A 15,381-nucleotide genomic window follows, 5' to 3' on the forward strand; every position below is an offset into this window, starting at 1 on the left:
TCGATCTCACGGAACTGAACCGCTTTGTTTTAAGAGAATGGCACCCCATTCCTTCGGTGGAGCACACACTGGGACGATTGTCGGGAGCAACGGTGTTTTCAAAGCTTGATGCCAATGCCGGATTCTGGGAAGTTCCGCTAGGCCACAACAGTCGCCTACTCACGACCTTCATAACCCCCTTTGGCCGGTTCTGCTTCAATAGACTCCCGTTCGGAATTTCATCAGCGCCCGAACATTTCCAGAGGCGTATGTCGGAAATCCTCGAGGGACTCCCGGGAGTAATATGTCACATGGATGATGTGCTCGTCTTCGGTTCAACGCGGCAAGCCCACGACGCAAGTATCCATGAAGTACTGGACCGTCTAACACGGACAGGGATGACTCTAAATCCCGAAAAGTGTATCTTCGGAGTGGACACGATCGACTTTCTGGGAAACGCGATCAGCAAGCATGGCGTATGTCCAAACGGAAGAGCTCTGGAAGCCATCAAGAACATCGCCGCCCCAACCTCGAAAACCGAACTGAGACGACTCTTGGGCTTGGCCACATACTTAGGTCGTTTTGTTCCACGCATGGCGGACCTTCTAGCACCGCGCACTGTTATGCTAAGCAGTAAACAAGAGTTTGTATGGCAAAAGCCACAGCAAGAAGCCTTTTCACGATGGAAGAGTATCCTGTCTTCGGCTCCGGTGCTGGGAGTTTATGACGTTAACAGAGAAACAGTGGTCTCTGCGGACGCATCCTCGTATGACCTGCGAGCGGTCCTCCTCCAAAAACAAGACGACGGGTCGCCAGTGGCGATCGCCTAGCTTCGAGAACCCTCTCAGAACAGAGTGCCGCTGCGCTCAAATTGAAAAAGAAGGCTTTGCCCTCGCCTGAGCCTGTGAGAAATTCCAAGAATACCTCATAGGGAAAGAGTTTCGCCTTGAAACCGATCACAAACCCCTCGTCGCGATCCTAAGTACGAAGTTCTTGGATGACCTCACGCTACGGCTTCAACGGATCTGGATGCGCCTGATGAGATACTCGTACACCGTCGCATACGTCCCTGGCGTGGAGCTAGTCGCTGCAGATGCGCTTTCCCGCAATCCACTCCGATATGCAGGCCCTTCGACACTGGAGCAAGAGCTTCACGTCTACGTCAATCTGCTCGAGAAAACCCCCCTGTGACGTAACGAGTCTGAAGGCCATCGCCACGGAGCAAACAAAGGACAGAACTTGCCAGTGTTGTGACTTGAGAGATCGCCATATTGAGCTTCCCGGGGTACGCGAGCGGACATCTTCCCGAGGACCACTGGAATCTTTCCACTCCCTAATGAAAAGGGAAAACGAGGACGGCTTCCCGGAATCCTTCAAGGCTGCAACCTCATTCCCACTATGCGCTGGCTATTTAAGCCGCCACCTGCAACCTACGGGTTGTCTCTGTACAATCATGTAAATATATACACGTCGTCCCTCTCTCAACCGGCCTCTGCCTCGATTTGTCTACCGTGTGGGGATCTGGCCACCTACCTCCTCAGCGGCTCGCAACAACTGGATGGCAGCGACGGGATCGTCTAAGGCGCTCGACTGGTGATCAACAGCGGAACGGAGTCCACGGTTATGGTATTCAACCGGTGAGTGATCTGATTATGTTTGCCCTTGGCCAGGATTAGAATTTTGGGTCAATTAATTCTATTCCGGGAGTCCCTCTGTTTATATTAGCTGAGTTGTGTAATATATCGGAGGTGTGTGCGGGCAACATTACCGTTGGTATCATGGATTTAACGCAATTCCTTAGGACCGATTTGCTTCGTGTGTGTCGGGAATTCGGGTTAAACGTTAGCAGTGCGACAAAGAAGGCGCAAGTCATTGAAGCGATTACAGAGGCCGACTTAGGCGATGACGATGTACTGGAGACCCTCCAACATATAAAGGAAGAGAAGGAACGTGAGAATAAGGAGAAAGAGTTGGAGAAGCTGAGATTAGAGGCTGAACTTAGTCGTCAGCGAGCCAGTCAATCTCAAAGTGTGCAACCCACCGTCAGGACCGAAAACCTAGATATGTCGAGGCTTCTTCAGCCGTTCAAAATAGGGCAAGACATTGGTCTATTTTTGGTAAATTTTGAACGTGCGTGCGAAAGGGAAAGCTATGCGAAAGAATCGTGGCCGGCTAGGCTTCTGACAGTTATTCCTTGTGAAGCAGCCGATAGTATAGCACGTTTGTCCGCGGAAGAAGCTAAATGCTACGATAAGGTCAAACAAAGCCTACTAAAGCGGTTCCGGTTGTCGGCAGAGGCATTCCGCCTAAGGTTCCGTGACGGGGAAAACAGAAATGTGAACAGTTACGCCGAAAGAGCCTTCGATATCAAAGCTAATCTTCGGGAATGGATGAAGAGTGCAGAAGCATTTGGGGACCCAGAAAAGATATTGGAAGCTATTGCAATCGAGCAGTTTTTCAATGAGCTACCAAATTAGGTGCGCACGTGGGTCAGAGAAAAATCCGGGATCGTGACGATTAAAGCAGCCGCAGATTTAGCTGACGAGTACATCGCTTTGAGGGGGATGGACCTAAAGGACGGGAAGGCGTCTGGGAGACACAAAAAGCAGTTTCCCGAGAACGCTCGAAAACGGGAACAGCGAAACAATGCCGCGGAGACGTCTAGCCGAGAACACCCCGTAAGCGAGGAGAACAGGCGTAGAGAAAGTCGCGATGAAAGACAGAGGGTAAACGCGTTCGAGAAGAAACGGCCTATTATCTGTCATAGATGCAAAGAAGAAGGCCACATCGCGGCAGGGTGCAGAAAACCACGGGTTATTCTAGCTTATGAGAGCGAGAGCAGTGAAGCAGAAGAGGACGACCTAATGAAGCCCTATCTGTATCAATTTGAGGTAAACGGTCGCCCCTGTACAGTTTTAAGGGACAGTGGTGCTAGTCTGGATTTGGTGCATCCGTCATTCATCTTGCCCGAGCACTATGTATCGAAGTGTGTCTGGATCCGTCAGGTCATAGAGGAGCAGACCGTATGTCTGCCGGTAGCTCAGGTGTCCATTAAGGGACCTTTCGGAGAATTCAAAACAGAGGCGGCAGTTACTGACAAACTGCCTGGGAAGTACTTGTACTTGTTGTCCAACCGCACCGCTCACTTAATGCGCAAGGCAGGCGTTAAGATAGAGGAGGAGAAAATACTCGCTATAACGAGAGCGAAAGCACGCGAGATCAGGGCTAAAGAGGAATCGGAGAAAGATGTGAAAGTTGCTGAAATACAACAAGTAAATCAGACTGGTAGTTCTCTTAGAGATGACGAGGAAACGAGCGAACCCAGGGACAGCGACCCTGCAGAGTCAGACCAGGTCGGGGAATATCTTGCACCGGCGAACGGAGCGCTGAGAAATCTAGTTCGGGTCAGTAAAGAGCAGCTCATCAGGCTACAGAGGGAAGACGCGACACTCAGTAAACTCCGGAATGCACAAGAAGAGGGAATTTCTAAGAGAAACGTGAGCATTGTTGTCGAAGATGGGATACTGTATCGACATTACACAGATCGAAGGGGTAAAGTAGTTGATCAGTTGATGGTACCACAGGGGTTGCGCGGAGACGTTTTAAAATTATGTCACAGCAATTCATGGGCGGGACACTTGGGTGTGCGTAAGACTAAGCAACGTCTTTTGCAAGAGTGGTTCTGGCCAGGGTGTTTTAAGGATGTGGAACAGTATGTGCGAGCTTGTGACACATGTCAGAAAGTGGGCAAACCAAACGAACGTTGCAAGGCTCCGCTAACACTGGTACCTATCATCTCAGAACCATTCCAGCGGTTAGTAATTGACGTTGTCGGCCCACTTCCTGTTTCCAAGTCAGGCTACAAGTACATTTTAACCATGATATGCCCAGCCACAAAGTTCCCTGAGGCAGTGCCCCTAAAAGAACAGTGCTCTTTCGAAATCGTTGACGGTCTGCTATCAGTGTTCGCGCGCATCGGATTCCCGAAGGAAATTCAATGTGATAATGGATCGGTATTCACGAGCGCACTGACAACCACATTCTTGGAGAAGTGCGGGATCAAAGTGATCCATAGTTCATTGTACCACCCACAAAGTAATAGTGTCGAAAAGTGGCACTCCGTGCTAAAGCGAGTCCTCCGAGCGCTGACCCATGAGTACAAAACGGATTGGGAATCAGGATTGCCAGGCGCGATGTTCGCGTTACGTTCCGTGCCACACGAGACAACGGGTTTTAGCCCAGCAGAATTGGTATATGGGCGTGAGATACGCTCTCCTATGCGGCTAATCAGAGAAAATTGGGAGGGCAAGGAAAGCAACAATACTGTTGTTGAGTACGTTTTGGAACTGCTGCAAAGACTGCAGGATACTAGAGAGATTGCTGAAGCAAACACGCGTGAGTCGCAGGAACGCGCCAAGACGTACTATGATCGCAACGCACGACCGAGGCTATATAAAGAGGGCGATAAGGTACTAGTTCTACGACCAACGCGGGCAAATAAGCTCCAGGTGCACTGGGACGGGCCTTTCACGGTCCTACGGAAACTATCAGACACGACCTACATGGTCGAATTTAGGGGTAGAAAGAAAGAGGTGAGAACGTACCATACGAACCTCATGAAGCCGTACGTCGACTCGACTCATGTCGTAAGCGTGGCCCTAAACGCGCCAGAGGAACAGCCGGCCGAGATTCTTGAATGGGGTGAGATTCGCTCAGTAGCACCCGGAATAGATGAAACTTTGAAGTCGGTAGTGAAAGGAGGAAATCTCTCCGAGCCCCAATTAAACGACTTGCGGGAGCTTATAGGCGAATTCAAGCAGTTGTTCTCCGACAAACCAGGAAAAACAGACATGATATGTCACGACATAGAGTTGAATAGCGAAGTCCCCGTATGCTCCCGACCTTACAGGATATCTCCACGTCAGGAGGAAATCATGAAGAGAGAAATTCAGCGCATGCTAGATCTAAAAGTAATCGAACAAGCTGAAAGCGACTACGCGTCACCCATGATAATAGTTGAGGCTCCGGGCAAAGAGCCTAGGCCCTGCATTGATTATAGAAAATTGAATTCTGTAACGAAAACGCAGGTGTATCCCGTCCCAAATCTAGAGGAACGGGTCGAAAGGGTTAGTAAAGCCAAATTCATCTCAACGTTGGATCTTGTCAGGGGATATTGGCAAGTTCCAATGACAGAAAGAGCAAAACGATACGTGGCCTTCACGACGCCGATGGGAACTTTCAGACCTTTAATGCTAAGTTTCGGCCTGAAAAACGCGCCGTTTTGTTTTTCTCGTTTGATGGACCAGGTACTACGTGGGGCGGAGAAGTACGCAGTCCCCTATCTTGATGACGTAGCCATATTCTCCGACTCCTGGTCCCAACACGTGGAACACCTCCGCGACGTCTTCAACAGGTTGAGGCGTGCCGGATTAACGTTAAAAGCGGCGAAGTGCCATCTCGGACAAGCGGAAGTCTTGTACTTAGGTCACAGAGTTGGACAAGGTCACCGGAAGCCAGACGAGTTAAAAGTGTCAGCCATTGCACACTTCCCGAAACCTCAAAACAAGACCGAAATGCGCGCCTTTTTAGGTCTTACAGGCTATTATAGGAGCTACATTCGGCAATACTCGGATATGGCTAGTCCGCTAACGGACGCACTGAGAAAGTCAGCTCCAACGCAGATACATTGGGCCAAAGAAAATGCATTTCGTAGCCTAAAGGAGGCGCTATCCCAACCACCTGTTCTCCGATCCCCAGACTACACTAAGCCGTTCATTGTCCAGTGTGACGCGAGTAACAGAGGAATGGGGGTCGTGCTATGTCAGGAGGACGAAAACAAAGAAGAGCACCCCATCCTGTATGCGAGCAGAAAACTTTCACTTAGAGAAGAAGCATACAGCGCTTCGGAGAAAGAGTGCGCATGCTTGGTATGGGCGGTTCAAAAACTCGAGTGTTATCTTTACGGTACACAATTCATTCTGGTAACCGACCATTGCCCTCTCACATGGTTGAACCAAATGTCGGGCAAAAACGGTCGCCTCCTTAGATGGAGTCTAGCACTTCAACAACACGACTTCGTTGTGCGGTACAAAAGGGGTAAGAAGCACACCAACGCGGACTGTCTCAGTCGTTGTTAACTAACGTTTAGTAATAATAGCGTGAAGACTGAGTTGTACATAGCTATTTCTGATTCTTGTAAAACATATGAGTTTGTGTCTTTCTTGTTGTACTGCTCGGGGAAAAAAAAAAGTGATAGTGAAATTGTTTATTTTGATAAAGCCTGGGGAAATGTGTTCTCCTACCGGAAGGGATGTTGCCCGACGAAAAATTCTGGGGAACCTAAATTGGTTAAAGGCTTATTTAGCTTACAGAAAACCTGGCTAAGTGGTGAAATGGTTAGATCGCTCTAAGGTTGTGTACCTGGACTGTGGATTTTTGTTCTGTTGTTTCGCCGGTCGCAGCGTTCTTCCAGAAAACTCTCAGCCCCGTGGCCAGGTGCCTTTTGAAGCTTGAGCCATTCACATGGGAGGAAACAAGAGGTTGCTTTCATCTTCGAGGGTCCTACACGAGATAGCCAGACCCGGCCAGCCACTGGAAGTCTTGAATCTACGCTCTGCTATTGAAGAAGAGTTCCGGTCTTCTCACCTCCGTCATCATGTCTTCTCCCTGACATTTCACTTATTGAGGAGATTGCGTCAACGCTTTGATCAGGGGACTTTGCGGTGTGTCTACTGGCCGACTGAAAAGTACCACCTCGTCCGTCTACCAGTGTTGGACTGCTTGTGCGTCCGAGGTCATCCCGGGGCGGCGACGAGCTGTTGTGACTTGAGGTATCACCATATTGAGCTTCCCGGGGTACGCAAGCGGACATCTTCCCGAGGACCACTGGAATCTTTCCACTCCCTAATGAAAAGGGAAAACGAGGACGGCTTCCCGGAATCCTTCAAGGCTGCAACCTCATTCCCACTATGCGCTGGCTATTTAAGCCGCCACCTGCAACCTACGGGTTGTCTCTGTCTGTACAATCATGTAAATATATACACGTCGTCTCTCTCTCAACCGGCCTCTGCCTCGATTTGTCTACCGTGTGGGGATCTGGCCACCTACCTCCTCAGCGGCTCGCAACACCAGACGCTGGTTAGGTTCAGAACTCAAGGATGGCCATCTCGGCGTGACCTAAATCCAGAACTCAAACACTTCTGGGAATATAGGGACGCCATCGCCTTCGAGAACTCCTTGCTGATGTATAAAGGTAGAATTGTCGTACCCCTATCGTATCAGAAGTACATCTTACAACAGATCCACTTGGGGCATCAAGGCATCGTAAAATGTAAAGCGAGGGCGAGGGACAGTGTCTGGTGGCCCGGCATAAGACAGGATATCGGTACTTTTGTCAGCAGTTGCCCTGCGTGTAAGGAGCACGCACTGAATAGGAAGGAACCGTGTTTGACGACGAAATTCCCCCGGAGACCGTGGCAGAAGGTCGCTATGGATCTTTTTTTCATCAAGGGTCGTTGGTGGTTGGTTGTGACCGACTATTACTCACGATTTCCTGAAATTGCCCCGTTAAGAAGCACCTCATCGGAAACAGTGATCGAACACTGTAAGTCCATCTTCGCTCGCCACGGTATTCCTGATGAGGTAATCTCTGACAACGGTCCCGAGTTTTCTGGTGCGCAGTCATCAGCATTTAAGAACTTTGCCGTCACATACAAATTTCGTCACACTACATCGAGTCCGCGTTACCCCCAGAGTAACGGCCTCGCGGAGGCGGCAGTGAAAATCATCAAGAATTCCTTGCAGAAAACAGATGATCCCTATGAGTCACTCTTAGCATACCGGACATCTCCCCTGGCCAACGGTTACAGCCCTTCGGAACTTCTGATGGGCCGCAAGTTGCGTACTACTATCCCAATCTCTCCTGAAGTACTTTTGCCAAAAACGCCGAACTACGATGACCTGAGGAAGCGGGAGGAGCTGTTAAAGTTCAAACAAGCCACCTGGTACAACACCCGACATGGTGTTCGACATCTACCACGAGTCGAAGTTGGAGATAGGGTATGGATAATAGACCTTAAACGCCAAGGAGTCGTCAAAAGTAAAGCTACAACTCCTAGATCGTTCTGGGTAGCTACGAGGGGCAAAGAAGTATGTCGAACGCGGACCCATCTTGTACCGTATACGAAAGACACCTCTAACAGTGACGATGCCCTCTCCGTGACAAGTGATACTTCAGTTTCTCGCCAAGAAACCCCGAGTTCAGCCACGGGATTGCCTGATCCAACGAACCATACACAGGGACAGCAAGTGAAGCAAGCGACCGTGCCAGTGACTGAGAACCTTGATGTCATGTGTTCAGATGACTCTCACAGGCACACGAAGAGCGGACGATGTATTAAGCCGCCTGATAGATTTGGGTTCTGATTGTATTTCACATCTACAAAGTAGATATGTTTTTCGATTTGTTTAATAGTACATGGTGAATGTAAACAGTGTCAGCATTTCCACTTAGCTTCGGAGGGAAAGGGGGATGTATGATACGCGCCTTATCGTATCATGTTGTTTACCTTGATGGTATCAAGGTGGAAGTATGGGGGCATGTACCGCTTCCGTCAGAGTGCTATTTAAGTGTTATCGACGGAGAATAAAGCTTCCTTTTTTTTCCCCGGCTCGGAACTGGCCTCACGGGACTCTCTTGTTACGTCGAGCCGTCCTGACGGGACGACATAACAATATTAAGCGCCGAAGTATATTAAATTCGGCATTTGGCCCTGGAGAATCCGGTTTTGGAAACGATTTTGTCAAACGCGACCTCTGCACGGTGCAACAGGGGAAACTGGTACGGGGCTCAAACTCCGTGATCTTAATTTCACATATTCATATTACAAAATGAGCTTAGGACATTTTTGATATCGTTTTCATATCAAATAATATTAAGCTCCGCAGTGAAATTTCCCTACACCCCCCTCCGTTTTTTTGCAGCATCCCCTGAGATTGTCCAATAGATCCAATAGATAGTCCATATAGAACCCCCCCCCCCCCGCCCGGAAGCTCGGTAGCCCCGCCCCCAGAAGTCTATTTCAGGGGACATTACTGGCCCTGCGTATGTGTACATAAAATAACTGTGGATTGCTGTCGGTTACTGCGTGTGCAGGGTTGCCCCTACAAATAAAGTACCGCTCTTTGACGGACAAGGTGGTATCGAACTGCCCAGACTTGAACCAAAGATGCATTAAATGAGAGTAAACCAGACACGAATATCAGGCGACATCCCTGCGGTTCCTGGAAGTCCGTTCTCCTGGTATGCATGACATTCTCGGATAAACATAAACGAGCCACCGCCACAACTTCCGGTGCCGCGAAGGCTTCCGGTCTTTCCGCGACTAAGGCCGCTTGGAACCAGCCCCCATGCAGAATTGCCTAATTTGTTGAAAACGGGAGGCGTACGCCTTGTTATGGCAATTTGAATTGGCACAAAAAGGCGTTTACGATCCTCTCTTTCCTCAAATCGAAAGAGATAACTGTATCAATCGGCAGAGTGCTTGGCGCAGAGAGTGTTTGCTGTGAAACCGGATGTTGTTTTGGCACCAAACCGGAAGCGGTGAAAACAGCATGTATCTTTCCGGTAAAACCGTAACTCGATCGCGTGTCTGCACACTTAAAAATGAACTTCGCCACATAGCACGCTCCAAGCCAACCATCATCCCGAGTGACATCGTTCTTTCACACGATTTGTGGAAAACGGGAGGCGTACGCCTTTTTGTGACAATTAACATTTCTGCATAAGTGTCACAAAAAGGCGTACGCCTCCCGTTTTCAACAAATCAAGGAAGGGAACGATATCACCCGGGATGGTTGGCTTGGAACGTGCTATGTGGCGAAGTTCATTTTTAAGAGTGTGGTGTTGGTGATACACTCTTAGGAAAAAAGGTGGAGCAGTTGCATCTTTTAGAAGGTAACCGTGTATTCACACGAGCGTGTTTTCTGACGGCGCAGCGACTGAAGGAGCGAGAGGGGTAAATGATAAGGCGCTGAGGCTACGCCCTTTTGGAACGCCTACACAGATAGTGTTCCAATGTGATGTCGGCTCAGATGCTGGGGAAGCCGGGGATTACGTTCGCGCTGCGGTTGAACGTTGCAGCATCAATTTTATGTGCACGGCGCTTGGTACACAATGGACGAAAGAAAGCGAAAATTTGTGGCTCTTGCTTTTCTCATTGACGATAGTGAATGCTGACACGAAAAGAAGCGGTTAAAGACGCTATGGACGAATGAATGGTTGCTGAGGAAAGAGTACGGTCTGCAAAATAGCCTTCTACGGGAGCTACGACGCGAGGACCCATTTGTCTACCGCAAGATTTTGAGCATCGATGCGGCCACTTTTAAATACATTCTGCTCCGCATAGCAAAGCGCAAAAGGAGAGTATAGAGGCCAATATGCGGGACAGTATACTAGCCAGTGATCGTCTTTCCGTAACCCGTCTGCAGCAGGTTCGTTCGAATTATGTGCGCTTAAACATGCCTCTAAATGCATAAAACCTTCGTATATAAGAGTGAGCGGGAAAGAGTGTAGGAGAGAGTACTGTGAAAGCTGTGCGTCGTCGTTTTTTACCGTGACTCCGCAGCAGTCTGACGGTGTTGAGTGTGGTGTAAAGCAGACACGGCTGTGGCGTAAAGGTCGCACCTTTCGAACACAGTAAAAACAGCTTCACCGCATAGCAGGTTCTGCGCCAATCATTGTCGTGAATGATAGGGCTCTCACTTCTGATTGGAGGACAGAGTGGAGCGTACACCTTTTTGTGTCAATTGTGTGTGTGTCTCTGGTGGTCCCTCTGCTGTACGTTCCGCTAAAGCAAGAAACCTTGTCCTCTTTCTGCAGAAGGGAGGTCTTGCTCAACGGCCCATCTAATACTTTGCTCTCCCCGACGAACGCATGCACCCTCAACGCATCTCCACCCTTCATCCTCTATCCTCCATCCGTCTTGCTTTTTTTTTTCGGCTAGCTTTGGTAGCTTCCAATTCCTGCGTTTCATTGGCCCCATTGCTTTAGACGTTGGACAGGCCATGTTTTTGTGTCTACTACTCATTCCGGTGGCATAGCGAGGCAGAGTTCACACCCACTCAAACAACCCTTATGATCTGTTTCTTTTCTTTTCCTCTTTTTTTGGTGGAGGGACGTTACCGTCCCATACATACATATAAAATTATGGAACAAAACGAAATTCACGAATTGGCACTTTTTGCATATCGCGTTATATAGGAAGCTCTTCTAGTGACTAATTATGAAATAATGCCATGACAAAGCGAGACGCCATCACGTAAGTGTTGCATCTTCAGCACTATAGCTTTGTCCAGGGGTTACTCTAAAGCGCTCTGGCAGTTCTCAAACTGTGTGGCCGCGATGAATGGGAAACACGTAAGAATAGTGAAACCGCGGAAAACTGACTCCCTTTATTACAACTGATCGTTTTCGTTGGTGCTTGTCAGAACACGATGTATGCACACAGTGGCCTCCCGTGAATGCGCCGCATGACGTGATGATGACCCCGGGGAGCTGCCATGTAGGCTTGTGTAATGACAGACCTAAAATATTATACCATTATATGGTTAATTTATGATGCCAGACAACTATGAATATGCGTGACCCCACAGTGGCCGGCTTGGGGATAAAATTTTGCACCCCTTTGTCTTACCGGGCGTGCGATACTGCTCATACATTTCTCGTTTTTAAACCAAAATGCTAGCGTCCTGAGCCGATACCTTTTGGTTTGGAACGCGAATGCTGCCAACTCGTTATTATTAATTAACAGCAACTGATACAACGACTGCGCCGTGAATATGGGGACCCAAAAAGTGTTTTGATGTACACAACTACCGTTGCTTCGACATCCGGGTGTCTCTTTTCCATTTCAAGAGCGATCTTTTCCCACATGGCATGTTTCCTCGGTACATTTCGGTTTTGCTCATCGGCGAGCTTCCACAAGATCGGATGTTGCTCTACCTGGTGTAATAGATAAAAAATAATAGAGCTTGTAACATTGGCAACAGAGGGTGGCTTTCTTTTTCGCTCCGTCCTCCTTCTGCGCGTCAGTCGTCAGATTCTGTGCCCCGCGAACAAACTATCCGTGTGCTTCTTTCTGACGGACGGAGCTGCTGAGCGCAGTGATGTTGCACAAGGCTCTTTGATATCTCGCCAAAAATACAATAAAAACGTGCGCGCTTCATAGATTCTGCTGTGCGATAAGCTCCGCCCGCGACCGAATGGTTGGATGATTGCGTGATAATGCTGATACCTCCTTCTCCTCCTTCAGTCGCTGCGCAGTCAGAAAAGGCGCTCGTGTGAATACACGGTAATAGTTGTGGCATATGTTGTGCCTGAAAGGTTGCGGGGAAAGGTTAAGGAGGGGGTCGAGGTAGCTTGCCATTATTGGCCGCACTCAAGTGGGCATCGTCACGACTATAGCAAAAGAAAAGGGGGGGGGGAGGAGAGGAGAGTTGACGATTTCAAAGTGAGGCATAGGCAGTATGACAGATACTGATGGGACGGAGGCACACTGTAGATGAGAGGTGCGCTAGAGTGGTCTTTCCGTGAGGCCCTTTTCTTGAAGAAAGCGCACCAGGCCGCGAGTTTTCGAAAGTTGTTCTACATAAGAACCTTCGGGGAAGAGGACGTCCGTCAGTATGGCAGGCCTGGTGTGGGGAAGGTGAGTTTCCCGCATGGCACTCTGTCAGGATATGTGCGACAGTCTCCGGATGATTACAGTGACCGCAGCTGGAGTCCTCCCTGGTGCCGATCTTGAACAGTTGCGAGTTCGTGAACGCAGATCCCGTGCGCAACCGATGGAGCATTGTCTGCATAACACGGGGAAGATCTGTCGTGGGAAGAGAGGGTCGATGATTCTGCATGATGTCCTGTATGCCAGGATGGCGCACTTCAACTAGCTGTTTGACGACCATGCGCCTGTCGGTGTCGGCCGGAACAGGTAAGGATGGGCTGCAGCTGTGGTGTGCTGAGGATGCTAGCTGGTCCGCTCGTTCGTTGCCTCTGATGCCGACATGAGACGGGATCCATTGAAGAGTAAGCCCACCTGCGGTTGGCCTATGCTGGGCACACGACCTCCTTATACAGCGGGCTAGGATGCTACCACACATGGGGTTCATCACTTTACCGAGGGCACTTCTGGAGTCCGTAAGCAAAACGGCTTTAGTTATTCCAGTGACTTGCACCGCAGCAGCTGCGTGTAACAAGGCCAGGAGTTCGGCCGTCGTAGATGAGATAGGGTAACGGACTGATTTCTCTTTCCAGGCCATGTTCATTGACGGGATTTAGTACGCACTGGTAGCGCTCTCGGAACGGTGGTCAATGGAGCCATCCGTGAACACCAGAGTATGCGTGTGGTAGACGTCGCTCATCAGTTTCTCAGCCGCCATCCTGGCCACCAGGGGGTTGGACTCGCTCTTCTTCCGTAAACCCGTATTGCGGGCACGGACTCACGCCATGGCGGCGCAGGTGGACTAGCTGGGAGCCGAGGAAGACTCCCCTGTTGGCTAGAGAGCTGGTGGCACTAGCCAGGCGTCCTACACTCTTAGAAATGAACTTCACCGCATAGCAGGCTCCTAGCCAATCATCATCTCGAATGATATCGTTATCTGCCCTGATTTGTTGAAAACGGGAGGCGTACGCCTTTTCTGTGACACTTAGGCTGTTCATAATTGTCACAAAAAAGGCGTACGCCTCCCGTTGTTAACAAATCAGGGCAGATAACGATATCATTCGAGATGATGGTTGGCTAGGAGCGTGCTATGCGGTGAAGTTCATTTTTAAGAGTGTAGGGATGAGTGTGTCCTTTGTTCGAGGTCTGTGAAGAGGGAATGCTTGTTGATAGATGTTGCCGCATTATCCGGAAACTGGAGTCCTTTGAGCTCAGAGTGGACACTGACAGGCTTGTCCTTAGCCTCCAGGTACGTTTGGGTGACGCTAGAAAAGGTAGGGAGGCCAAGCGCAGTTCTTATTCCGGCGCAAAGAAGGCGCTCAAGGCGCAAGGTCTACGTACGGCGCCACCGCATAGCACGTTGTCCGCCAACCATTGCCACGAATGCTCGCGGTGAGTGAGAATTCGGTGAGCGAGGGGGCTGTACGCCTTTTTGTAGCAATTTGGATATATGCTAATTGCTTTTACCAACCTTTTACGCAATTTATCAGACGCTATGTTAACCTAGGTGGTAACTATAGCAGTTTCCTGATTTTCACATCCTTTTTAGAGTGTAGCGTGAACCTGCAAATCCTCTGATGTTACATATTGTTGGGTATGACACTCTGTTTATTCGAGGAGATGTCCACTACACGTACGCTATTATAGGCGCCTTCATCGTCAACAGCTGCTGATCAGCAGGATTCCAGCTCAATATTTGGTGGCTGCGTCACATCACATTTCCATGTCTTCTTTCCGGTTACGCCACTGGTAATACATATTCCATACTTGATACGTCGTTTTTCGTGGAAGAGGGCGGTAGAATTCTGTGAAAAGATGTGCGATACCAGCAATTGTATTGATAACGCTATGCGTTGTCATTTCGACATCCATCAGTCAAAATTTAGGTATCGGGTGAGAGAGAACCGATACACTAGGCAAGAATGAATAGGAGTTAGCAAGGAGGGAACCGTGACGTCCAGTCGCACCACAAAACTGAAACGGTGACTCCTACGCAACAGCGAGCATTTCTTTGCATGCGAGTTCCAGTACAGGCAAATAAATTCGACGTTGCGTGCAATGACATCATTTCGACTTCAATTACCCTTCTGGAATGTGACTGGAGGCCACATCCTGGCATCATATTGAAACCAGGGCGATATCAGTTTAAGAAACATTAAAGGAACTGTAAAGTGAATTTCAACCCAGGGTTACCTTATGATTTTATGGAAGCCTAGGAAGAGTACATCTCAGTTACGAAATATTTCTTTTTGAATTCTTTCTTTCTTTGAGTAATCGAATTTCAAAGGTTACATTCGAGCGCAAAGCTCAGTACTCCCTCAGACACAACACTAGGTTGGCTCGTGTCGGCTACGGCTAGTCTCGCCTTTCTAATTCACCTCCCGGTCTGTGGCGAAGGCGGAATGTTGTTTTGAGGTCCACGTCGTGTGATGCTGATTTTTCCAAACTTGAATGCCCTAGAGTTTGCGATGGTCCATCAGTCACGTCCGCAAAACGTTTGTTCGTACGAGTGCACGCGGTAGACGCAGTATGACACGACATCATCCGCAGAATCGTCGACGGAGGATGAATTACCGTCATTACAGTCACCCAGCGGCCGTGGGAAACACTCTTCATGTGTAATGAAAATGTTGAGAACCTCGCAGCGGAAATATGACATTGCTGTTTCGGTTCAGGTGTCTTTGTGGCA

The 15,381-nt window shown here is 49.2% G+C and overlaps 2 protein-coding genes and 1 long non-coding RNA gene across 3 annotated transcripts; 2 read left to right on the forward strand and 1 right to left on the reverse strand.

Moving 5' to 3' along the window:
• The first annotated feature begins 2,543 nt into the window (after positions 1 to 2,543).
• LOC135378518 (uncharacterized) lies at positions 2,544 to 6,116 on the forward strand. The gene has a single exon (XM_064611574.1). The coding sequence runs from the start codon at positions 2,544 to 2,546 to the stop codon at positions 6,114 to 6,116; it is 3,573 nt and encodes a 1,190-aa protein (XP_064467644.1).
• A 153-nt stretch (positions 6,117 to 6,269) lies between these two features.
• On the reverse strand, positions 6,270 to 7,104 carry LOC135366162 (uncharacterized). The gene is made up of 3 exons (XR_010414107.1): positions 7,087 to 7,104; positions 6,400 to 6,979; positions 6,270 to 6,318 (listed from the first exon to the last, which is right to left on the reverse strand). It is a non-coding gene; the product is annotated as an uncharacterized LOC135366162 (long non-coding RNA).
• Positions 7,105 to 7,467: 363 nt separating this feature from the next.
• On the forward strand, positions 7,468 to 8,403 carry LOC135378529 (uncharacterized protein K02A2.6-like). Its single transcript, XM_064611583.1, has one exon. It carries the CDS (start codon positions 7,468 to 7,470, stop codon positions 8,401 to 8,403), a length of 936 nt encoding a protein of 311 aa, XP_064467653.1.
• The last annotated feature ends 6,978 nt before the right edge of the window (positions 8,404 to 15,381 follow it).

The sequence above is a fragment of the Ornithodoros turicata genome, chromosome 1 (assembly GCF_037126465.1).
Source record: "Ornithodoros turicata isolate Travis chromosome 1, ASM3712646v1, whole genome shotgun sequence".
Classification (NCBI taxonomy): domain Eukaryota; kingdom Metazoa; phylum Arthropoda; class Arachnida; order Ixodida; family Argasidae; genus Ornithodoros; species Ornithodoros turicata.

Excerpts from the sequence above, each read along its gene's own strand:
- LOC135378529 (XM_064611583.1), top strand. The coding sequence starts at position 7,468 with ATGGATCTTTTTTTCATCAAGGGTCGTTGGTGGTTGGTTGTGACCGAC.
- LOC135378518 (XM_064611574.1), top strand. The coding sequence starts at position 2,544 with ATGGACCTAAAGGACGGGAAGGCGTCTGGGAGACACAAAAAGCAGTTT.